Source organism: Echinops telfairi, unplaced genomic scaffold (genome assembly GCF_000313985.2).
Source record: "Echinops telfairi isolate 266 unplaced genomic scaffold, ASM31398v2 ScPeMD7_4;HRSCAF=17, whole genome shotgun sequence".
Taxonomy (NCBI): domain Eukaryota; kingdom Metazoa; phylum Chordata; class Mammalia; order Afrosoricida; family Tenrecidae; genus Echinops; species Echinops telfairi.
The window spans coordinates 8,271,087-8,296,575 of NW_022103900.1; the positions used below are offsets into that span (position 1 = coordinate 8,271,087).

A 25,489-nucleotide genomic window follows, 5' to 3' on the forward strand; every position below is an offset into this window, starting at 1 on the left:
GATGTTGGTCATCTTCCAGTGTTACCAAGGTGGAGGCCTGTACTCACTGACAGCTGGCATCATAAGCAGATAAGCCTCCCTAAGAGAGCACAGCAGAGGCTCTGAGGTGGGGTGTGAGAGGATCAGGTGATCATAAAGGCAATATGACCATCTGGAGGGTGGTGACACCATAAATAAAAATGCGTAGACTTTTTAAAATACTTTATACTTTTTATTTCCTTTTAAAAAAATTATAGTAAATAAAATACATAATGAATCATTTGCCTTGTCAACCCTTTTCACATATAAAAATTTGTAAAAGAGAACGTTGTGAATTACACCGATTACAAATACAGTTGAAAATGGGGGGGGGGAATGAGTTTGGGGGATGCTACCATTTTGTCCCCTTTAAAGCCATGAAGTGGCAAACAGTATATTAGCCAAAGACGGCTGGAGAGCTGGATGATCAGTCCGTTCTTCATGTGTCCCTCCAATAACAGCCACTTCAAAAAGGGCGGTTCCGTTTGGCACCGATTCCGTAGTTGAAATTGAAAATCTGGTTTCTGTTGCTTTTTCTTCTGTATGGGTATCCTTCGCAGGCAAACATTTAAGACTTTATTATTTTGTTCTTTTCATCTAGGCCCTTATGTAAGGGACTAAAGGAGAGGAAAATCTACAGGATGAAAAGATGGCCGCATTGCCTCCTCCAGGACCGCAAAGCTTTGCCCACTTCACGAAGCAGTCTCTCGCCCTCATTGAACAGCGCATTGCTGAAGGGAAAACACAAGCTCCCAAAGAAGAAAAGAAGGATGAGGAGGAGGAAGGCCCCAAACCAAGCAGTGACTTGGAAGCTGGCAAGCCGCTGCCCTTCATCTATGGGGACATCCCTCCCGGCATGGTGTCAGAGCCCCTGGAGGACCTGGACCCCTACTACGCAGACAAAAAAGTGAGTTTATCTCACTGCAGTAGCAGGGTTTCGCTTGTTTCTTTCTTCGCAGGGTGATAAATCACATTGAGATGAAGTAGGATTGACTGAGCGATCAATACAATAGTGTCAGATTAAATGAATCTGTAGGATATGCGGAATATATACTTAGAATGTTTTCATCAAATTGGTTCTAAGACCAGCACACTACTTTTTAATTCCTTCATTTTTAAGATATATATTTCATATGTGATCATTTTCCTATGGGGATATAAAATAAAAGCACATGGGTAGAAACAATAACAACAAAAAAATCCCACCAAAATAATCATCAATTTAAGAAATCAAAAGCAGAATGCAATTTAACTACTGAGCCCATGGGACTATGCACAGCTGTACAAGTAACATAGTTACAAGAGGAATTTCATTCAAGCTATTGGAGAGGAGGATCAGTTGCAGATGATCAGATGGACAAAACATAAAGTTAAAAAAACTATTGTTCAAGACAAGAAGGAAAGCAATTATATAATAGATAATACAGAAATTTTGGGGTGAAAATAGGCTATTCAATTGAAAGGGGGCACAGGTGGCTTTTTGCAAGTGTGTGCTGGAAATCAAAGCAAAATATTGATGGATCCAAAAAAAGAAGAGGAGTAAATGGGTAGCCAAGCAGCCTGCTGAGAAAATTTCCTCCAGAATAAATGGAAATGCTATTTAAAAGTGGTTATTCAATAGCATGCTTGAAAATGAAGCAGAATTTCCACAATCAGAAAAAGAAAATATATTGAGAGACAGATACTATCAGCTGTAACCAGTTGTTGAAGTTTACCAATATGGTAACAACAACAACAAAAGTACTGTTATTGAACAGTTTGCATGTATTGACATTAGGAAAGAAGAGAGAAGCCTTGTTTGAGATTTGAGGGGTGAATACCAGACCCCAAACCATTGCTATCAAGTTGACCCTGACTTAGAGAGTCTCTATAGGACAGAGTAGAGCTGCTGGTGGAATTTCTGAGGCTGCACATTTCCGTGGAAGCAGTCTGTCTCATCTTTCTCCCTCAGCATCATGTCGGCTCAAACCACCGCCTTGCAGTTAGCAGCCCAATGATGGACCACTCAGGCTCCTTGAGGGGGAACGGGGTGATGCATTTATGCTGAAGTAAATATAGACACATAGGGTTGTAGGAGTGGGAACTAACTTGATGGCTCCCAATCACCGTAAATGTAGGCACATCACAGGAAAGTCACATTCGTGTGTCACTGTCCCATAATACAGGAGTTGCAGTTGTCCTTTGAGTGTCAGCATTGAAAATAGCAACAGTGGAGAAGGTCTTGCTGGCTTTGGAGACATAGTAGAAGGTTTGAAGTCACTCCTCTAAGGGTTTTTCTATGAGTAAGTGGGAGGGGATTAGAGTGATTTCTGAGTATTAGACAGAATCAGGTTGAATATGAAAAGCAGGAGGGAGAAGGTTTAAATCAGCAGTTTCCATAACATTTCACAACAATGGTTTTGCTGTATGGCACTTGTAGACTTATTACCAAAGATTGGGTGCTCTATCCTATAAAGTCACCATGAATTGGAATCCACTTAACAGCAAAGAGTTGTATAATATCAGCAAACTGATACTACTATTAACTAAGAATCTAAACTATACCACTAACTTATATTAAGTTAAACATCAGTTTAGCTTAAGAACTAAGTGGTGGAACTAAATCAGAACTGCCCAGCCCCAACACTTAGGCTATTTAAGCCTCATTATATTCTAAATTTATGCTCAGTACACTTTTAAGTGAATAAGGAAACTGAACAGAATTCATTCAGACTATGAGATCTCTGCCTCTGATATTAGGATGCCATAAATGACTAGACTCGTATACCGACAACAACAACAAAAACCATGTCCACTGCTATCGGGTGGATTCCAAGTCATAGTGACCTTGTAGGGTAGGGTAGGTCTGTCCCTGTGAATTTCTGAAATGTAACTTTTTATGGGAGTAGAAAACGTCATCTTTCTCCTTAGTTCCTGGTGGTGGTTTCAAACTGTTAATCTTGTGGGCAGTGTCCCAATGTGTAACCACTATGCCACCAGAGCTTCCAGAACTCATATACAGATACCAAAAAAATTCCTTGGGCATACCTGTTTTCCCTAGCTATAATTATTGTTGTGAATGTTTAACCCCAGAATAAGTTAAAATTTCTCATTTAAATTACAGACAAAAATGCTAAATAATGTGAGTACAAGATCACTTGGTCTTCCCACAACTAAGTATTGCTGCGATTTTCCTCTTAACTCAGATGAACTCTAGCTTAGGGAAGCTTTTCTGAAAATTCAAATGGGGATGTGACCTTTTTCCCCATTTCACTTTCATACTCCTGTATGTCATACCTGTTAATCCTGCCTTTTAGTAAAATTATTATTTCTATCATCAATTTTATAGTAAATGTAATTTACTAAGTACATTTTTGTAATTTGATCAAATGTGAAACTTACATTTCTAACCCTCTTCACTATCTGGTGTCACAGTTGCTTTCAACATAATTGTGCAAAGAATGATTTAAATCTTGAGAGAAAGCTGATGGGGGAAAAAAAGTTGAACTCAAAGACTATGCATTACTTTCAAAACTAATATTCAGCATGAAGGTGGGTTTTAGGGTATGTTTCGACATACACATAGTGATAAGAATCGGTTAGGCCAGGTTGACTAGAGAAACAAAACCAGTGACACACACTCATATATGTGTAAGGCAGAACTTTATAAGAAGCCTTATAGATCAGGAAAACACCTCCGCCCAGTCCAACTCAAGTCCGTAAGTCTGATGCTAGTCCATAAGTCCCTCTTCAGACTCACGCAGGCACAAGCAATGATGCAGAGTGCAGGAAGATCACAGACCTGTGGGTGCAAAGTCCTGTAGATCCAATGGCAGTGGAAGCATCACAAGGCTCTGGTAGGTCTCAACGCAGCTCATCCACAGAAAGGTGAAGGCAAAGAGATGAGGGGGAGGTTCCCAGGACCCTCTTGATGAGAAGACCACACCTACCAGGAGGCACCATCAGGCTGTGATCTGATTGACAGGCCAGACCCCAGCCCTACACTCTATTTATCAAGTTGACATGAAATTATGTACCTACCACAAAGAGGAACCCAGAAAATACAGTAGATCTGGAATCATACATTCGGTTTCATTTAATTGAAACCATTGATACATACACTTCAAAGCCAGATGGTCAAATGTATCTCCATTTGGTAAAAAAGAGAAAAAGAATTACTGTCAGCATTCCATTCATAAAAATATTTATAAAATTCAGATTAAACAAAAAGACTTCTAGATAAATCACACTGTTTTCCTGCCATTGTAGAAAAACAGGACAGATATTTGAACTTGGCCCTTCTAGTCAAACGTTTACTTGATGCCTGAGGTAATTTTAGGGTATTGTTATTTGTTTGATTTTTAAAATTTTTTTTAGTTAAATACCAATGCCATGGAGAGTCATGCTCACTATGCAGTTGTTACAGTAATATGTGTTTTAAGAATGTGTGGGTTGATTAGTAATATTTCTAAATAACCACAGTAGTTAAATTTTAAAAACAATTATTATTTTTGAAAGTTACAAGTGAGTCCCTTAATTTGCCTTCTTCTGTTTTGGCTGTAATTAGTATTGCATCTAAAGTTTAAAAAAAATGTACTGGATGATTATAAGGATTCTTCCAAATCTGATAGCTCCTACACTTAGGAAATATATTTCTAAGACAATTCATATTTGAGAATATTTGCTACTGACAAGGAAAACTACCAAGTCCTAAAATGATCGAGGTTTATAATAGAAATCAATAATAGTTAGTGCTACATGGTTTGCTAACAATGCAATGGAAGAGAATGAAAGTTGTTTTCTTTCTTCTAATGAAAGAGAAGAAAGTTGTATTGTAAACTAATCTCAATGGACACAAGTTAGGGTTGCTTATTTAGGATTTGAAGGAAGGTAAAACAGAGAAAACATCATAATTGGGGGATTTCTAAACACTGCAAGCTGATAAATGGCCTAATCCTTCATTTACGAAAAATCAATAGGTATTTGGAGTTCATTGGCCAAGGTCACAGAGAGAGTTGCATCAAGGGCACCAGAGCCGGGTTGCCTGAATCTTACAGGTTTGTTTTTTCCTTTCTCAGTCCAGCACAACCATGCCGAGAGGGAACTGCTGATAGTGATATGGTTCATTGCACGTTTGACTTCTCAGCCTCACTGTTTTTTTTCCCTCCTCCAGACGTTCATAGTATTGAACAAAGGAAAAGTCATCTTCCGCTTCAATGCCACACCTGCCTTGTATATTATATCTCCTTTCAACCTGCTACGAAGACTATCTATTAAGATTTTAGTACATTCATATCCTTTTTCAAAATGCTTACTTGCAGGGATATATTAGCATGTAATTTTTGAATGTTCTACTCAAATGTGGACTCGAGTCCTTTTGCACGTGGAAATACTCTGGTTTTCAGTTTATCCATTTCAATATTTAGGAAATGGCATGGAGACCACCTCTGACTGCCTCTGGCTTTATCTGGGAGTTAGGTCACACAACTCCACCTCTGCCCGAGGTTGATTCCTGTGAGACAGAAGTCAGACATGCCACTACTCTCCTGACTTCTTTATCCGATTCTCATTGCAGTCGACCCTTCCAGGACACTGCTTTGCTGCCGCGCTCAGTAATCTGATGCCATGGCCATACAGAACTCATAGAAAATATTCAAAATAATAGAGGTTTATTAGGGAAGTTAATATGGTGTAAGTCATGATCTGAAATGTTAAGGATGCAGTTCCTATATCTGCAGCAACTTTTGTCAGCCATGCCCAAAGACAAATCTCTCTCTGGCCCTCAGCTGCAGCCACCAAGTCCCTTGGCCTCTGCCCTGCGTGGACGAGTGGTACAAAGCTCCTTTAATGCTGATGAATCCCCAAAGCCCTTTGGCACCCTACCCTGCAAGCCAGCCTCCCGACTGACACTGTTTTACTCCTTCTATGAGCCTGGAGTCTGCAGCTGTGTCTCGGGCTGCCACGGACACTTATTCACATGGAATCTTGGACAACCCTTATTTACTCATAGTGGTAGTGGCATTCTTACACCTTATTTGCATGTTCCCATCTGGTCACTTAGTGAGCATTATAAAGACTGTGGATTGAAGAGCTGCGACCAGCTGTACCACAAATCGAATTTGGTATCAACCTCTGAGAATATTGGGAAAATGTCAGTTATTATTTTAGGATGCATTACCTTTTTCTATTGCACTCTTGCTCAGACAAATGCAACATTATCTGTAAGCTCATTGAGAGTAATTTTCTCAGGAAACGTTAGCATGTAAGCAATTATCGGTATGAAACACTCGAAGGTCCTGTCGTGTTCTTGTCATTATTCCTTGATTCTGAGTTACCTTGTTCAGCATGCTTATCATGTGCACGATTTTGACAAACTGCATATTTATGACATTGAGCAACCCTCCCGAATGGACCAAGAATGTGGAGTAAGTGCGTAAAATTACATTTTAACGTCGTTTTCGCATGATCATTTTTATCCTTCCCATTTTCTGCGAAGAAGTGACTGCTTCTATAAAACCAGTGGTGCTTCTCTTCCCCATGTTACATAGATGATTCCCGTTTCATTCTTTCATTGTCCTCTATGACCAGAACCCACTAGTAGGAAGTTTGACAATTAGACGTCATGCCTTGTTCTTAGAGATGTCAAATTCCCTTATCCTTGGAGCCTAAGGATAGCCTGATAGCAGCAGTGTAGGGATTTTCCGGGAGATCCAAGATCTATGTTTTTAGTTATTGCAAATACATCGACTCACGGGGAGTGGTTTTGGTCGGTGAGTTTTATGATTTTTCTGGGATGACCTTTAGGTAGTTTATCTTAAGAGTCAGAGTGGACCGACAGCTAGTAGTCATGCTCCGGCAAGTGGACCTTAGGCTAATGACAAAAGTGACAAAGATTCAGATGACCTTGGGATGTACGGTCTTTTCACATCTCTCTTTCAATGGATTCTTGTATCTAGGTATACTTTTACTGGAATATATACTTTTGAATCACTTATTAAAATCCTTGCAAGAGGCTTCTGCATAGGACAATTCACCTTCCTCCGTGACCCATGGAACTGGCTTGATTTTATCGTCATTGTTTTTGCGTAAGTACTTTACAGTTTTCTGAAATGACAGTGAAAATCTCAGACAGCACAGTAGGGCAGTAAGGATCAGGCTTAGATACTTGATCTTTTTTGTATGTAGTGATTGCATTCAAAGCTTATGTCATGAGAATAAGTTAACTGACAAATCTCTCAGAGTGAGTATTCCCCCCTCCACAGTTTATCACATAATTACAATTGAGCCTTCTTCCTCCACTTTCAGATCTGGGATGGATAGTATACGGGGTTCACACCTTCTCCAAGTTCTTGTTTAAACTAAAAACTATTTAGGAAGCTCTGAAAGAGAAAAAAAAGCAACAAAAGACTCAGGCCTTTACTTTTAAGTTGGTGCTCTTTTCAGTGACCTACACAACTCAAGAACAAATCAGTATATCAAAGGACTGAAGTCCGTCTTTTTACGCAACTTGTTTAGCCTAGCATCAATGCACTGAGTTATTTTTAGGGGGGAAAATACTACATTAAAATAATAGTTTTAATATATTCATGTTCTTCCTCTTACTATAAATACATTGGTTAGAAATGTGTCTTTTGGTTTTTAATCTCAGATCTAGATGTAAATGTTTTCCCATTTACCGTTTTCAGTTTTAAAATGATGCACCTTCAGTGGGTTAATTTAAACAGCAAGCCTTAAATACAGCGCGTCCTCCCAGACTCCCTCCGCCTGCCCTCTTCCTGGTCTGGCAGATGAGTGCTGCAGCTCTGCCCGCCACCTGCTGGTGCGACAGCACTGTGGCAGCGAAGGCCGCTTGTTCTGAAGCTCCTTTGGTTTTGAGACATAATTCCCGTACTATAAAGTGCCCCCACCCCCACTACAGAGTTGTGCTACTTTTTTTTTAAGTGCTGCCATTTTGATTTGGATTCATAGCGATCCGATCCTATGTACACCAGAAGAAAATGCTGCCAGATCCTGTACATCTTTATAATCTTTGCTATATTTAAATGTCTTACGGCTGCCACCCAGTCAACCCATCTCATTGAGGGTCTTCTCCTTCCCCGACCAGCTACACTACCAAACCAGATGTCTTCCTACTTCCACCATTACTGGGAAGCAATTTAAGAACATTGTTCTCACCTCCAAAAAAGCTTCCTTCCCATTGGCAGTCATTTGCCCCTCCCTTGTCCGTCAATCTCTGAAATCATATGAATGCTTTCTGGCTTCCCAGATTTGCCTCCTCTCAACATCTTATACGAATGGAATGGAATCATTTCATACCTGCCCATCTTCTGTCCCTTATTGTCCTGTTTTCAAGTCTGGCTGATGCTTTATAGGAAATTAAATATTTACATTTAGATAATGTTGAGGGACAGATCATTGAAATGTTTGACTAATTGGATAGGCATTTATAATATGTACTTTTGATAACATAATATGTATTTTATTTACATCAAATGAGTCCAATTAAACTAAATAAGAAAAGAGATTTATAGAACTATCTCTTGAGTTTGAAACATGAAAGGAGTTTGAAACCTGAAAAATACACTGACTAAAGGCGCAGGTAAGTATCTCAGATTCTATCTAAATTCTGAATGACTCTGATTTAATCCTACAGGTATTTAACAGAATTTGTAAACCTAGGCAATGTTTCAGCTCTTCGAACTTTCAGAGTCTTGAGAGCTTTGAAAACTATTTCTGTAATTCCAGGTAAGAAGTAACTGGTGTGCAGCATTAGACCATGCTTAACTCCAACTCTTTGGGAGTTGTTCTTTGTTTGTGTGTGTGTTGTCATTGTGTTTGTATATAAACTTATTACAGATATGTGACAGAGTTTGTGGACCTGGGCAATGTCTCAGCGTTGAGAACATTCAGAGTTCTCCGAGCACTGAAAACAATTTCAGTCATTCCAGGTGAGAGTGGGATTAAACACCGAGGCTGACTTTGATCCTTTGGAGGAAAGACAAGAAAACTTTCTCTTGTGCAATTTTAATTACATTTTATTTCTGAAGGTTTTTTTTTTTTTCAAAATTATTATTAAAAGTCACCCTGGATGTTTAATCAGTTGCATGGTTCTTGGAGGATGAATGTGGCCACTTGGCTTACATCTCAATTTGAAATTTCCCTCCTGTATAAGAGGTCATCTTTCATTTTGCTTATCCAGGAATGAAAATTTCAATCAGGTTTAGTTGTTTTTAATATAGTCAAAGAAAGAGATAATACGTATCAGCATGGGGTTATTGCATGACATTACGTTCTGTGCTTTTCTTCTGCAAACCATTTCTTCATTGAAAAATAGTTCATTATAACGTTATCAGTAGGTGCTGTAATGCAGCCTACTATTTATGTTGGTGCTATCATAAAGAAATGCTTGTTTTGACAAACATTCAGCGAATTAAACTTTAAAAGATAAGTTTTAAAAGTGAATGAGATATAGCTTCAGCAATCAAGTTGTGTATCTGGAAAACTTGAGTACAGGTAGTCCTCAGTGTACAACATACTGGTGTTTTGACACACTGCAGCTCTAACCATCCATATTGTAGGTGGTGGTTGTTGCTGTGTGTGTGTGTGTATGTGTGTATGTACATCTCACCAGTAGTAATAAGTGCTACATACAGTGTAGCAATGCATAATTTGCTGATGCCATCAGGTCTGTAATTTTATATGTAATATTCCTAACCTCCAAAGTTCAAATTTATAAACATAATGATAATAAAAGGCAATGGAATGAAAACTCAATAAAAACAAAAACAAAAGTAATGACAAGTTCAACTTACATCAGAAATGATAACAGTTACCAGACAAAACTCTGTCGTAAATTGTCGTCTACCTGTACTCATTAGGAATATCTTACTATTTTTAATTATTCACTGTAATTTATGGAAACAAAATAAATTTAAAATGGCAAATGCACCCTTTTGAACTAGCAGGTTTTAAAACTCAAGGTACTGAAGGTCATTCATTTGGTCCAATGCATGCATTTCTAGGAGAGCCTGTTTTTGTTTTATATTCACAGGCTTTATTTCATGATGAATTCCTCCCCTTCCTGTTTCCAGGCCTGAAGACCATCGTGGGGGCCCTGATCCAGTCAGTGAAGAAGCTCTCTGACGTCATGATCCTGACTGTGTTCTGTCTGAGTGTCTTTGCCCTGATAGGACTCCAGCTCTTCATGGGCAACCTGAGGCATAAATGTTTTCGAAATTCTACTGAAGTGCTAACGAGCCTAATTGGTACTCTGGAAACAGAAGAGGACTATAAAAGTAAGACCGTCCCTGCAATTTTCAATAGGTTGCAATAAGATTGAAAGCATTGCTCTCTTTAACAGTGTGACATGTTGGTTTTGCTTAAATTTTTTTTGAATGAATCGAAGAATGAAACTTGCTACTTACTTGTAAGTCTAAGCTTTCTGATTGCAATTCTTGTAATGGGAACATAATCATTCCATTACTCCCAATTTCTATAAGATTAAAAAAATCAGTTTACTCTAGAGAAATAAATATAGCTTTGAATGAATACAAAAAAATTAGTGCATTCAATGGTAGTATATTTATAGTATACTTGCATATACACTCTAGTATATACAGAATATATTATATACATACTACATTTACATATACAGTGTAGTATATACTATGGTATATACATATGTGTATACATATTGTATGCATTTTATATGTATCTATATGTGGTGTGTGTGTATATTATGATTGAATACACTACTGAATAATATCCATGCACTCATTAATATATACATAGATATATGTGTGTATATATGTATATGTGTGTATGTGTGTGATAGATAGCATTGTGTATATTAAACTGTTATATTATGGAATCCTGTGCTTACATGCTAACCAAGAGTGCCCGTGGTTTGAGGCCACCAGAGGCTTGCTGGGTGGACAGACCTGTTAGTCTCCTCCCCTAGAGAGCATAGCACAGGAAACATGATAGAGCAGCTCTGCTCTGTCACACGGGCCACAATAAGTTGGAATCAATTCAATGGCACAAAACAAAAAAATAACATTGTTAATTGAGGGGACTTCAGAATGTAGAGAAAATTTCATTATCTCAATTAGATTTTTCTGTGATTTTTTTTCCCCATGAACCTTTTGAAGCCCCCTCATAATAGTTAATATACTTAAGTTTATCATATGATGCAATATATATTTATGTCTTTGATCATTTTATTGGGGGATCTTACAACTCTTATAACATTCCATACATCAATTGTATCAAGCATATTTGTACATATGCTGCCATCATCATTTCCAAAACATTTTCCACTGAAGCCCCTGGTATAAGCTCCTCGTTTTCCCTCCATTCTCACCCTCCCACCCTCGTGAGTCCTTTATCAATTATATATTGCTATTATTATCTTACACTTTCAATTGCCTCCCTTCACTTACATTTCTGTTATTCATCCCGTTTGGTGGGGGGCTATATATCCAATCTTGTGTAGGGGTCCTCCTCTGTCCATGGTAGTATAGTTATATTTAGTACAGCTGTTCAAAGCCCCAGCATCTGCATGAGAGAAAGATGTATATTTATATTCCCATAAAGAGTTACAATATTGGGAACCCACTGGGGCATTTCTACCCTGTCCTAGAGAGTCACTATGAATCAGAATTGGCTTGGTGACAGTGAGTTTTTTTGAATAATTATTATCCTATATGACTATATGTCTTTTGATAATATTTCTAAAGATTCATTTAAAGTCAAGCAACTAACTTAGCTTTATCAGTACTGTCCTTAAAACCAGCAATGAGTTTCATAGCTGCTTCTAACTGTGTTCCTTGATGAGGCTGATATTATCAAATTGAAGTTTACTTTAATTTTGAAGTTAAGTTTTACTTTGAACTAGAAGAACTAGTTTATTTGGTACCAAATGGGATCGTTTGTACACACAGTCTCAGGAACCTGCTTACTTCAAAAATATATTTATGAGTATCTGGCATAAAACATGGCCTTCATGTTCTTTAAACAATTCCTAATATGTTGCTTTCACTGTAACTATTGAAGGGCATTTAAATAAATAAATGGAAAAATAAGCTCACTGTTATCGAGTTGATTCTGACTCATGGCAACCCTGTAGGACAGAGTAGAACTGCCCCTGTGGGTTTCTGAGACTACAACTCTTTACAGGAGAAGAAAGCCTGGCCCCTCTCCCATTGAAGAACATTAGGGGCTGGAAATGATGCCAACATTGTACTTTTTCCTGCATACCTGCAATCTATCCACATGATGTTGCCCCATGGACCCATTAACCTCAACAGATCATTAAGCACTAGAGATAGCTTCATGGGTGACAAAAATCAGTAAACAATTAATTGCCAAAAGGTCCACGGTTTGAATTCATTCAGAGATGCCTCACAAGAGAGTCCTGGCTATCTGCTTCGGAACTGTCACCGCCTTGCAAACCCAGTGAAGGATTTCCACGCTGCACACATGGTCTCACCATAAGTCCGCATCAACCGAAGGGCAGCTAATAATAATACCAACAGAGCCAGGGATGGCACTGAAATCAATCAAGCTTTTACACACACACTTGTCTTTGACAGAGGATATTGGAGAGTGAAAGTCAAAATCCTCTGAGAAGTATGCATATTATGTATTTATTTTACTAAAGTGTACATCCCCTCTCACTGGAGAACCAGACTTTTTTTTCCCAAGAGGAATAGAAAGAGACCTTGAGGTATGGAAATTAACCTCATATTTTATTTATACATGGGACCCTGATGGTGTAATGGTTATGCATTGGGTTGCAATCTGCCTGGTTGGCAGTTTGAAACCACCAACAGCTCTGTGGGAGAAAGACTGGGCTCTCTACTCCTGTAAGTAGTTACCGTCTCAGACACTAACAGGTGTGTCACTGTGAGTCAGCAGTGACTCGATGGCAGTGGGTTTGATTTTTTGTTTATACATAGCGAATTACAGCTTGACTAACAATGAAATTTATTTTGTAATCTCTTCCCCCAATTATGTGCATAACTCATTTTGTTGTCCTGTGGAGCTTTAGAGAGCAGATATATGAGCCAAGTGTGACTTTGGTGTCTTGCCTACTTATTGTGTCTAGAGGCCATGTCTGGCTGTTAAATTTCATTTTTCAACAGGCATTTATTAAGTATCTCCTCTGTGCTACATGTTGTGTACGTTTCTGAAGCCATGGAAATAAACAGGATAGTCTCAAATTTCACAGACTATATATTCTGGATTAAAAGAAGGGGTATACTTCGGGGCCATCCTTTCAGCCTCAACCAGAAAACACCCCTAAAGGTCAACAAATAGACCTGGAACTATGTAAAGAATTTTCTTTTTTTCTTTTTGCTCTGTCTTGATTTTGTGCTTACTGTTGTCTCTGCAGGTCTATCTAGATAAGATAGGCGGGATAAACAATCCAGAGGAGAAAACAATGGGACCGATGGTTCCAGGGGCACATGGGAGACAGGGAGGCGGGGGACAGGAAATTGGTGTTTAGGGACAAGGGAAGAGCAAGTGATCTAAAACTGAAGGCAAGGAAGACATAGGATGCCTGGTAGGACTTGGAGATAAAAATGTAGAAGAGATTATAAAAAATAAAGGGTATATATACATATCCTTCTGAGCAACTTTGATATGTTGCATTCCAGTGGGGGATAGGCAAAACTGATGTTTAAACTAAATTTGGACCTTAAGTAACCTCAACTCCACAATGCTGATGTCTAGAAGAAGTCAGGTAGATAAGACTCCAAAAGGGCTTTGAGGGGCAGAAAAATAAGAAGCAAAAAAGATACAAAGAGTAAAGCCAAGAGAAGAAAGTATATTGAGGAAAGGGAAGGGCTGTGTAGAATGACTACAGATCAAGGATGATGAGTGTGGAGGGATATACATTAGTTCAGACAGCAAGGATGTCATCAGAGACTTTCAAGAGAAAGTCTAGTACAGTGGCTGGGTGATGAGACGAGGGTTGTGTTTATGTGTATGTACCCCCGCGTCAGTTCTGATGTGACCACACAGGGAAACGCTACCCAGTTGAGCATTATCCTCAAAAAGAGGTCTGCCTCTTTTTCGCTGCCCGTTACCAGAAACCCTGGCGGTGTGGCCGTGGATATTCATTGTGCTGCTAACCACAATATCAGCAGTTTGAAATCACCAGCCACTCTGCGAGAGAAAGATGAGGCAGTGTGCCCCCATAAATATTTACAACCTCAAAAATTCAAAAGGGCAGTCCTGTTCTGTCCTGTAAGGACACAATGAGTCAGAATTGACTCACTGGCAGGGAGTTTGGTTTGAGTTTACTACATCACTAAGTATGATGTCCGTAGATTTATCTCTCTTGCTAACATATCCAACGTATATAAGATGAAGTCTCTCTATTCTTGCTTCAAGGAACCTTCCAGCTTCCAAAGCAGATTTGTTTGTTCTTCTAACCTTTCATGGTACACTTTCAAAAGTCTTTGCCAAGTCACCAGACAGACCTGGAGCTTATTTGGTTGGTTGTTTGTTTTTTACTTTTTCTATTTCTTTCGCCCTATGTCTATCTATATAAGATAGGCTGTATGAACAATCCTGAGGAGAAAACAATGGGACCAGTGGTTCCCAGGGGACATGCAAGAGGAGGGGGCAGGGAGGTGGAGTGGGGAGCCAACAAACTCAGGGATAAGGGAACAACAAGAGACCTAAAATTGATGGCGAGGAGGGTGTATAATGCCTGGAGGGGCTATCAAGTGCAATGTATCTGAGAGGAATTACTGAGAGTCAAATGGAGGGTGAGCATGATAGTGGGATAGGAGGAAGGTGAAATGAAATAGAGGAAAGAAATAGGAGACAAAGGCTATTTATAGAGGTATAGATATAGGCATGTAAATATATAAATATATTAATTTATAATGAAAGGGATAAAGGCCAATGTACATACATTTATATGTTAAGTATTAAGATAGCAGACGAATTTTGGGCCTCAACTCAAGGCCTCCCTTAACACAAGAACACTTTGTTCTAATAACCTGTCACCTTCCCAAAATGATTGCTGAAGACAAACGTGTGCATAAGCAAATGTGGTGAAGAGAGTGGATGGTGCCCGGCTATCAAAAGATATAGCATATGAGGTCTTAAAGGCTTGAAGTTAAACAAGCAGCCATTTGGCAGGAAAGCAAATAAGTCCACATGGAAGAAGCACATCAGCCCGTGTAACCATGAGGTGTTGACAGGATCAGATATCAAGTATCAAAAGATCCAAAAGAAACAACTATATCAATGTGAATCAGGGGGGTTGGAATGGAGTCGCAAAGCCCATCTCTAGACAATTAGATATCCCCCCACAGAAGGGTTATAAGGAAGGGATGATTCAACCAAGGTGCAGTATAGCACCAAGGAAACACACATCATTCCTCTAGTTTCTGAATGCTTCCCCTGCCCCGACCCCCCTGACTATCATGACCCAGTAATACCTTATAAGTCTGGCTGTACACACATTGGTACAGATTAGAACTTTCAACATATGGAATTCAGGACAGATAAACCCCTCCGGAACAGCAGTGGGAGTAGCAGTATCATGAGCTAAGGGGATGGTCAAAGAAGGGGAAAGGGGAGAAATGGGGATCCCATCACAAGGTTGGATATATAGCCCCTCAAAGGGAACAGATTACAGAATGTGGGTGAAGGGAGATAACAAGCAATGAACAGTGTAAGCTATGAAATAATAATAGGAATAGATAATTAATCAAGGATTCACAAGAGATGGAGTAGGGGGGGTGTGCGGAAGAAGAGGAGCTTATACCAAGGGCTCAAGTAGTAATAAAATGTTTTAGAAATGATGATGGAAACTTATGTTCAAATATGCTGGATACAATTGATGTACGGAATGTTATAAGAGCTGTAAGAGCCCCCGATAAAATGAATTTTAAAAAATCGTTGCCAATACCATAGTTCAAATACATCTATTCTTCTTTGATCTTCCTTATTCATATGAAGCACTTGAAAATAACCATGACTTGGGGCCAGGTCCACCTTAATCCTCAAATTGACATCCTTGCTCTCCCATACTTTACAGAGGTTAGTGCGGTACATTTGCCCATTGAGCATTGATTGTGGATCCAAGCAAAATGAAATCTATGAAAACTTCTGTCTCCCCCCACCCCCATCCCCGCCCCCTGATGACCAGAATGTTGTCTATTGGTCAAGTTGAAAGGATTTTGGTTAAGGGAGTATGAAGTAAGATGTGGATTCGTCATTCAGGAGCGAAAGAGTCAAGTTCTTGAGAAAGTGAAAGTGCCCAGGGGAAAGGCATCACCGGAGTAGCAACCATCAGGGAAGATGGTGGCAGTAGGCAGAAGAATCACGAGAATATGATTAAACTCAATTTTTATTTATTTCTCCAGAGAAGTGTGGGCTGTTAGCTCATACTTGCCTGAGAGTGAGAATGAGGGACGGGAAGCTCTGCGGGAGACTGCGGAAATAGAATGCAAATACAGCCTATTTTGAGTGTCAATTTATAAAGATTAAAAATATTGCTTAAACGCTTTCTAGGTTTTATATCAAAGCCTCTGCCTCTGGATTACATTTCATTTAAAAAATAGAGTCATTGAAAAGTAATTAGCACATCATAAAATGTGTGCTTTTCAACTGCTGCTCAGGGAAGGTGTGCATGACAGGTTGGGGAAGAATAATGTGCACACTTTTTTGCATACATAAACTTTCAAGATATTTTCTTATGGAAGGTATTCTTCAGCTTTAAATTAAGACTATATATTTGAAGTGTATTATCTTTACAAATCACTGAGGAAGAGGTTTATGAGAACGGGCCCCTTCATGGGTAAGACACCAGGCTGACATACTTAATGCAGCTCAAGAATGATGAAAGGTAAAGCAATGAGAAGAGTTCACTCTTGTCGAACTTCTAAACAAGTTGACATTAAATTGTTAGGATAATTAGTCTCAAGAGAATTTAAGGTTAAAATGTAAAGAAAAGGGAAAAATGTAATGCAAAAATAAGACATTTGTAGGTTCACATAAAAATCTGAGACTAAATGTTCATAAGATGTGTTCATAATGTAAATGATCAATTGTAAGTCAGTCAATATTTTCTGAGATTATATCATAATTTAATAATAGCGCTTGCTGGTAGTTGAGAAGTTAGTAGAAGGTTTGAATCCTTGTCTTACGTGCTTTGTATATAGTACCCTCTGTGCACTGTTCAACAAGTTACAAAGGAGATAGTCTTATCCTCTCTTGACAGATGAGATGGCTATTGCTTAAAGGGTTTAGATAACTCACCGACGTAGGAAAAGATAGAAATAAGTTTTAAGTCCAAGTATACCTGACATCAAGCTTTCAGTTCTTTTTTTATTATTATATCTTTATTCATTTGATTTGACCCAAATAGGATACTGGGTCCTTAATAAAAGGATGTATATTTGGGAAGGGCCAAAAAAAGTGGTTTTGCTTTTTTTTTTTTTTTTTTTAAGTGTTACACATTTACTCAAATGTTGGAGGAGCTCACTGTCTTCAGAAAATGCATTTCTGGAGGAGATTTTAGTAGAAAATTGAAAATTGACAGAAATGGTGGCATGAAAAAGGGAAATGTGTATTTATTTCATATCCTCAACATCCATAACATAGTTTGATTTGGATAAATGGATGAGTAAGTAAACTATGAGATCATTTCAGAGAACAGGTTTTGCTAATTTTATAGTAGTGACGCTGCTTAATCCCCATCTTCTATAAAATGAAATGTTGGAATACTTCAAAGTTCAGTCTGAGCCCCTGTGTTTCCTTAATGTTCTGCTCTCTTTTTCTTTTTCTTCTTCTCCACGTTTTCTTATCCCTTTCCTAGCCAGATGTACATTGTTGTGAAAACTCGGGTCCATTTGTCTTGAAAACTATTTGAGGATGAACTCTCTATTCCTGATCACAGTGCTAACTTCCAAACTCTTGTAACCATCTAAATGTCACCTTGATAAATGCAGTATATTATCTGATCATTATCTCAAACGTACTCCAAAAAAAAAAAAAAAAGAACTGCCATTGAGTCGATTCCAGCTTTTAGTGACCCCATAGAACAGGGCAGAAACTGCCCTGTGGGTTTCCAAGACCAGAAGTCTTTATGGAAGTAGAAAGCCTTGTCTTTCTCCCAAGGAGCAGCTGGTGGTTTTGAACTGCATAACAATTAGGGCTTCGTATATCAAACTTACATTGGCTATAAAAGAATTCCTGGTTTTTGACAGACCTCTTCTTGTCCCAGTGTTCCTGATTTCAGTAACTGGCACAACCCTCCCCAGTTGATACTCTACGTACCCTTTCATGGGCAAATCCTGTATTTTGTTTCTATCCCTTCCTCCCTATGTCCATAGCTACTCTCTAAGTCATCTCAACCAAGCATTAGCCACTCGCCTTGGATCACCGGAATGACACAACTCACCTCTTTGTGCTCCAATAGTTCCCTGTCCACCAGCTGCCTATGCTAACTAACTCACACTCACTGCCATCTAGTCGATGCCAACTCATAGGGGCCCTATGGAACAGGGCACACTGCCTCCGTGGGTTTCCAAGACTATAAGTAGTTATGGGAGTAGAAAGCCCCATCTTCCTCCCACAGAGCGGATGGTGGTTTCAAACTGATAAGCTTTCAGATTGCAGCCCAATGTATAACCATTACACCACCATCTACAGTGGTATTTTAAATGTAAATGAAAGTTCATAACTCCACTTCCTACCTTTTTGTTGCTAACTTTAAAAAATACAATCTCTACTCCATGTTATACGATTGTGTACATGATCTCCTCCCCATGTTCTACGAATGTGTGCGTGCTCTAGACCCTGCCAACGTTGTCACTGTGCTTCGGTCACTCATCACGCTCTAGCCAGCAATAGCTGGTTCCTTTTTCTCCTTTAGGTCTCAGTTTACATTCAGTATCCTCACAGAGCCTTCTCAGACAACAGTTTCTCACCAGGCCCTATTTACTTTTTTCCCCAGAATATTTATTAATCTCCTAAAATAACAAATAAATCTTTTTAATGTATTTGCTTATTACATGTCTCTCTTCACCTTTACCCCTAGCCTACCAGGGCAGGAAAGAAGCCCTATAACATTAGCCAGTTTATCTTCTTCATCACCATATTCCTAGCCTACCCCATTAATCCTAGTGAATTAAAAATTGAGGGATAGTAAATTCATGAGTGTATCATACCTGACGTCAAGCCTCAATGTGTATATATAAATATAGAGATATAAATTATTCCTCTTGGCTTATAATCAGTAATATTGTATTGCTTAAATTCTTCTTAAACAGAATATTTTTATTACACCGAAGGATCCAAGGATGCTCTGCTTTGTGGTTTCAGTGGAGATTCAGGGTAAGTAATAATATTAATTTTATGGGGTTTTTTTTGTCTATATGCTGCAAAAGAAAGGCAAGCATGCTCAATCAGTTTGCTAATCCGAACCTTTGGTCTACATTGCTTTCATATATTGATTGATAATGGTTTGACTCATCCTGTCCCAATGTGAAAGTACCTAGGTGGTACAGAATGGTTTGTTTTTCCCTAATAACCTAACAGGTGGCTGCTCAAGCCCCCCCAGTAGCACCATGAAAGAATGGGCCAGTAATCTGCGATTATAAAAATTACAATCAAGTACACACAGAGGAAAAGATAGATGATTGGGACATGCTGAAATTACATTACTTATACACATCATCAGGAGAATAAAGTGAGAGCCCACAGATCGGGAATTTTTTTTTCAACCAACGACATATCAGAAAAAGGGCTAATTAGCAAAATACACAGAACTCTACAACAGCTCAGTAAGAAAATAACGAGACCCAATTAAGAAATGGGAAAAATATATGAACAGACAGTTCACCAAAAATGAAGTCCAAATGGCTAGGAAACATATTAAAAAATGTTAATGATCACTAGCCATCCAGGAGATGCAAATTAAAACCACAGTGAGATACCACTTTACACCCAAAATGATAGTCCAAATCAAAGAAACAGAAAACAATAAATGCTGCAGAGGATTTAGAGAGATTGGAACTCGTATAAACAATTGGTGGACTTGAAAATACATACAGCCATGAATGGAAAACAATATGGTGATACTCAAAGCAACTAGGAATTGAAATCCCACATGATCCAGCAATACCACTATTAGCCACAGACTGTAGAGAAGTAAATGACAAAATACAGGTGGGCATATGCTCCCCCGTGTTCATAGCACAGTTCGCAATAGCAAGAAACCAGAAGCAGCCCCAATGCGCAATAGTGGAAGAATTGATAAAAACTGTGGTACATCCCCACAGTGGAATACTTATGCGTCCCTAAAACACAGTGATGGACGCATGCAACCCCGCATGACATGGAGGGGCCTGGAGACCATTATGCTGAGTGAAGTTAGTCAATCACAAAAGGCCAAGTATTGTGTGAGTCCACTACTGTAAGAAGAAATACCAAGTAAACCAACCAATTCCCCAACAAAAGTTGAGAAAGCGACCTACCGGCCGTGAACCATGCCTCCCCTTCCCTTCACAAGAACCAGCTTGGAGGAGGAGACCTCTCATGGCCTGAGGGCACCCCTTCAAGAGGGGGACACGGGAGCTGACCATCCACTTGAAGCTACAGTGAACCCTCGTTTATCGCGGTTAATCGGTTCTAGACCCTACTGTGATAAATGAAATTCCGCGAAGTAGGATTCCTTATTTGTAAATCAAATATTTTCGTAGTTAGAGCATAGAGGACATGAAAAAACACCCTTTAGTCACCATTACACTCGTATTACCCAATTTATTAAACGAAAAAGGGAAAATACAGTAAAAGATTTTGGACTTTACAATTATCATTTATTATTTATTATATTATTTATGGCATCTAGTTTACAGTATTACATATTTCACATACAGTATTGTTATACATAGTTCTTACAAATACTGTAATCAATAGCCTATGAAATGACTTAAGGGATGTACTCTACAAGTGGGTCGCTGTCTTTTTCCTCTGAAGGAGCGGGTGTAGGCAGTGGGTGCTGTTATGCAAAAACCGCGATAGAGTGAAGCTGCGGAAGTCGAAGCGCGAAGTGGCGAGGGTTCACTGTATATAGCATCGAGACAAGGCTGGGGATCGAAGGAAAATCTTGACAGAAAGTCAGGCTAAGACCAGGGGAGGGGGCTATCTACATTTTGGAGGAAACGCTGATAGCTCTGTTGGTAAGGTGGGTGATTGGGGAGAAGTAAGCTCACATTGAGTGTAGGGAACCTAGGGGGACAGTGGGTCGGATTTTATGTTTGTGGGTAGAAACTATGTGGGTTCAACCTTTGGTGAACCAAGCCTTGGACTAAGCACCATGGTGATCATGGGAGCTGACCTTGCAGGCAGCAAGGCATACCGCAGGGGCTACTCCAGAAGGACTTCATAGTGGCCTGGCTGAATGAGCCTTGGACTGAGGCCTCGGGTACTTGGATGGGAGAGGAAGCAGAGTGGTAGGCTCGGCAGTGTGGAAGTGGCAGTCATTGGATCAAGGGGAGAACCTCTGGCTTGGTGGATGTCCAATGGAAAGGGGCCCAGAATCTCCATATACTTAGTACCTCAATGTCCCCCTTGTAGTGACATGACTGGTTTTGATCTACTAGGCAGGGATCTTCAATTAGAATAATTGATCCAGGAAGATCCCCTATGGCCCCAATCCTCATCCTTAGGGTAAACAACCCAGTTGAACTGGAGGTCCAACAATGTAGGGTAGCAACTCATGGGTTGTGGCTCAAGGTGGAAATGTGCTCACAGAGGCTTCTCATACCCACATTGTCCAGAGAGCTGTCATTGGGAAAATTGAAGATGTTGTCAGTGCAATTGCTTTATACCCCAGAGGGATGATCGACAATTGTGCTTTTTTGTTTCTATGGGTTTTTGTTTTCCTGCTTTTAGCTATTTTGTCCCCGTTTGTTTGCTGCTTGGTTTGTTGCTGTTCTTGGTGTAGTTGGTCTTAAGGGGTTTTGATTTTGTCACATTATAGCCGCCAAAGTAAACTTGAGTCGTACATATCCCAATGGATTCTGAGCTCCTACTTAACTCCAGCCCCAATCCAAAAACAGTTAGTTCTGACAACATGGCCCTGCCCTATACTCACCTTCATGAAATGATCACTGAATATAGCAGCAAAGTGTGGTGAAGAAAGCAGGTGGTGCCTGGCTATCAACTGGGGTTTCAGAGGCTTGTTTTCAAACAAGCAGCCATCTAAGTGAGGAGTTAACTAAGTCCACATGGGAGAAACACACCAACTTGTGTGATCCAAAGATGACAATAACAAAATTCAAGTATTATTAAAGGGAAATTATCAGAGCTACAATTATGAACATCCATTTGGTAGAAGGCTGTGAAGGACAGTGGGACCCCAAAACCAATCTACAGAGTAACTAGTTCAATTAAGCTGCTGGCAGATCCCCATTAGCCACAGGCAAGGGTCTCCTTAAACAACCTTACTATCAGATGATGATCATTGTAATCTTGATTATGCTCCATGGAACTTGATATGTGGACAGCTGACTTCCCTATTGACCCACCCTGAATTTGTTCTAGGTGCAAGTATCTCCTGCATGTTCCATGACAAAACCTTGTCCCCTGGCTTTTTAAATATCGAGGGTGGTCTTTTCTTTCTTAGTCCTATTTGTATTTTTATCTTTATACTATTTTTATTTTATCCTTACCATTTTATTTCAATTTTGTTTTTTAAATTTTTTGTATTGTATTTCCAAGTTTGTGAAACACAGAAGGAATGCATGTATAGAGATGTTAACGGATGCGATGGTTTTAGGGGATGTCAAGGTTGGGGTGAGTATAGGGAGGGTGAGGATTTGGGGGACAAACACTGGAGACGAGAACAGGGAGGGAGCACTAGAACTGACTGTGATGACACAACTCATTTTAAACACGATTTAATCACGGGGTGGGGGGAAGGGTGTTCTAAAATTGATTGTGGTAATGATTGTACAATTTTTCTTGATATGATTGAACTATTGAATTCTATGATATATGTATTAGGTGCCAATAAAAAATGCAAAAACCAAAATTACAATAAAGAAAACCTTAGGAACTAGTTCTAATATGTAACCTGTGGAATCACCTTGAGTCAGAATCAACTCAGCAGCAGTGGGTTTGGTTTGGGGTTTTGGTTTCAAAGTGAGACCAGACTTGGTCTGCACACTTTTGAAAGGAAGACTTTGAGTTTGTGCTTGGATTTAAACTAGAGAAAAATAACTAGCTATAAACTTTAATACTGTAGAGACATTCATAAGAAAAAGGAACCGAACATTGCCTGGGTAGTGTCAAGCCTTCGTGAAAGAAGAATAGCAGAACTCATTTAGCTGAAAGTGCCCTGGTAACCAAATGCTTCCAGGCCTGGCTGCGCACTGAAAAGGTGGTGTTTTGAACTCACCAGCTGCTGTGCAGAAGAAACACGTGACAGTCTACAAAGATCTACTGCTCAGCAAACCCTGTGGGAAGTTCTCTTCTGCCCTGTAGGTTTCCGTGCACATTAGAAGCAATTAGATGCCAGCCGTTTTCCTAAATTCTACTTCTTTTTTTTTTTGTCACTGAATTTTTGTTATTGCTTGCTTTTCATTTGTTGTTTTCTTTTGTTTTTTTGTGCTTATGATTGTCTCTGCAGGTCTATCTAGATAAGAGAGGCGGGATAAACAATCTGGAGGAGAAAACAACAGGACCTACAGTTTATGGGGCACATGGGAGAGGAGAGGTGGGGAAAGGAAGTGGGGTTAACAAACCTAGGGACAAGGGAACAACAATGATCTAAAATCGATGGTGAGGAGGGTGTAGGATGCCTGGTAGGGCTTGATCAAAGGCAATGTAACCAAAAGGAATTACGGAAACCTGAATGAAAACCAAGCATGATAATGGGACAAGAGGAAAGTAAAAGGATATAGAGGAAAGAACTAGGAGGCAAAGGACATTTATACAGGTCTAAATATAGGCATGTACATATGTAAATATATATATAAGTAGGGAAATGGATCTATGTACATATAATTATATGTTAAGTATCAAGGTAGCAGATGGACATTGGGCCTCTACTCAAGTATTCCCTCTATGCAAAAACACTTTGTTCTATTAAACTGGCATTCCATGATGCTCACCTTCCCAACACAATCACTGAAGACAAATGGGTGTATCATCAAATGTGGTGAAGAAAGCTGATGGTGCCCAGGGTCTTAAAGGCTTGAAGATAAAGAAGCAGCCATCTAGCTAAGAAGCAACAAAGTCCACATGGAAGAAGCACACTAGCCTGTGTGATCATGAGGTGTTTTCCTAAATTCTACTTCTCCAGTTAAATGAGTCACATGACTAAGTGATGTGATGTTTGACCCCTCTAAACAAAATGATGTCCAGGTTATAGGTAAAGATATTTTAAGAACCTCATAATTATACAAATACCCAGTGTGGATAGTGAGAACATAAAAACAAACAAGAGAAGGGGACTCCTAAAACTGTATTTATATAATGATGTCTTGGATGTTGTTTGGTGCCTTCCAGTTGGTTCTGACCCAGAGCGACCCTATGCATAACAGAATAAACCACTGCTTGGTTCTGTCCATCACTGTTCTGTTTAAGAGCCCATTACTGGAGCCACTGTGTCAGCCATGCCTGACCTTGTACATTACCAAGGATAATGTCCTTCCCCCAGGGACTGGTTCCTCCTGAGAACATGTCCCAAGCATGTGAGAATCAGTCTTGTCATTCTCACATTTAAGGAGCATTCTGGCTGTACAGTTGCTGTACTGTTTCCAAAACTGATGTCTTCATTCTTTGGCAATCCATGATAGATCCAAAGGGATCAAAGGGATCACTTTTAATTCCACTTTCTTCATTAATTATCTAACTTTTGAATGCATATGTGGTGATTGAAAATGTTCAATAATTTTCATATCTATTGGCAAATGTATGGATCTCGTCCAGTCAGTTGGCCAAATTTTTGGTCATAGATGAGTGAGCATTTCCAGTGACTTATCTTCATTAACATTTTCAGGAAGCCTTTTACTGAAGATTTACAAAATGTGTCACTTGTTTTCTGAACTGCAGCTTTTATAGGCCTTCATTGTGTGTTAAAGCACAGTGAAAGCCTTGATACCTTCAGTCTTTTCTCTATTAATCTTGATGCTAATGATTGGTCCAGTTGTGAAGATTTTTTTGTGTATTGAAGGTTATGCCTTTGATCTTCAGTAAGTGCTTCTAGACCCCTTCACTTTCAGGAGGCAAAGTTTTATCACCTCTTTATTGCAGGCTGCTAAGGAGTCTCTCGCATGATGCCATGTTCTTCTTCAACTAGTCTAGTCTTGTGTTATTTGCTATCCATGCAGACCAAATATGTATATTCAAAGGGTGCAACCATGATGCACACATTTCCTGATTTAAAACCATCCAATGTCCCCTTGTTACTCTATGCCTATGTACAGAGTGTAAATGAGCACAACTGAGTGTT

At 39.4% G+C, this 25,489-nt stretch overlaps 1 protein-coding gene across 1 annotated transcript in view; it reads left to right on the forward strand.

Annotated features, from left to right (window-relative positions):
* The first annotated feature begins 667 nt into the window (after positions 1 to 667).
* The window catches only part of LOC101645624 (sodium channel protein type 9 subunit alpha), a 101,962-nt gene continuing 77,140 nt past the window's right edge, over positions 668 to 25,489 (forward strand). The window contains exons 1-7 of the mRNA XM_030887794.2: positions 668 to 925; positions 5,171 to 5,289; positions 6,333 to 6,422; positions 6,954 to 7,082; positions 8,651 to 8,742; positions 10,089 to 10,292; positions 19,299 to 19,362. Of these exons, the coding sequence (XP_030743654.1) occupies positions 668 to 925; positions 5,171 to 5,289; positions 6,333 to 6,422; positions 6,954 to 7,082; positions 8,651 to 8,742; positions 10,089 to 10,292; positions 19,299 to 19,362 (956 nt within the window). The remainder of the gene's footprint in view (positions 926 to 5,170; positions 5,290 to 6,332; positions 6,423 to 6,953; positions 7,083 to 8,650; positions 8,743 to 10,088; positions 10,293 to 19,298; positions 19,363 to 25,489) is intronic.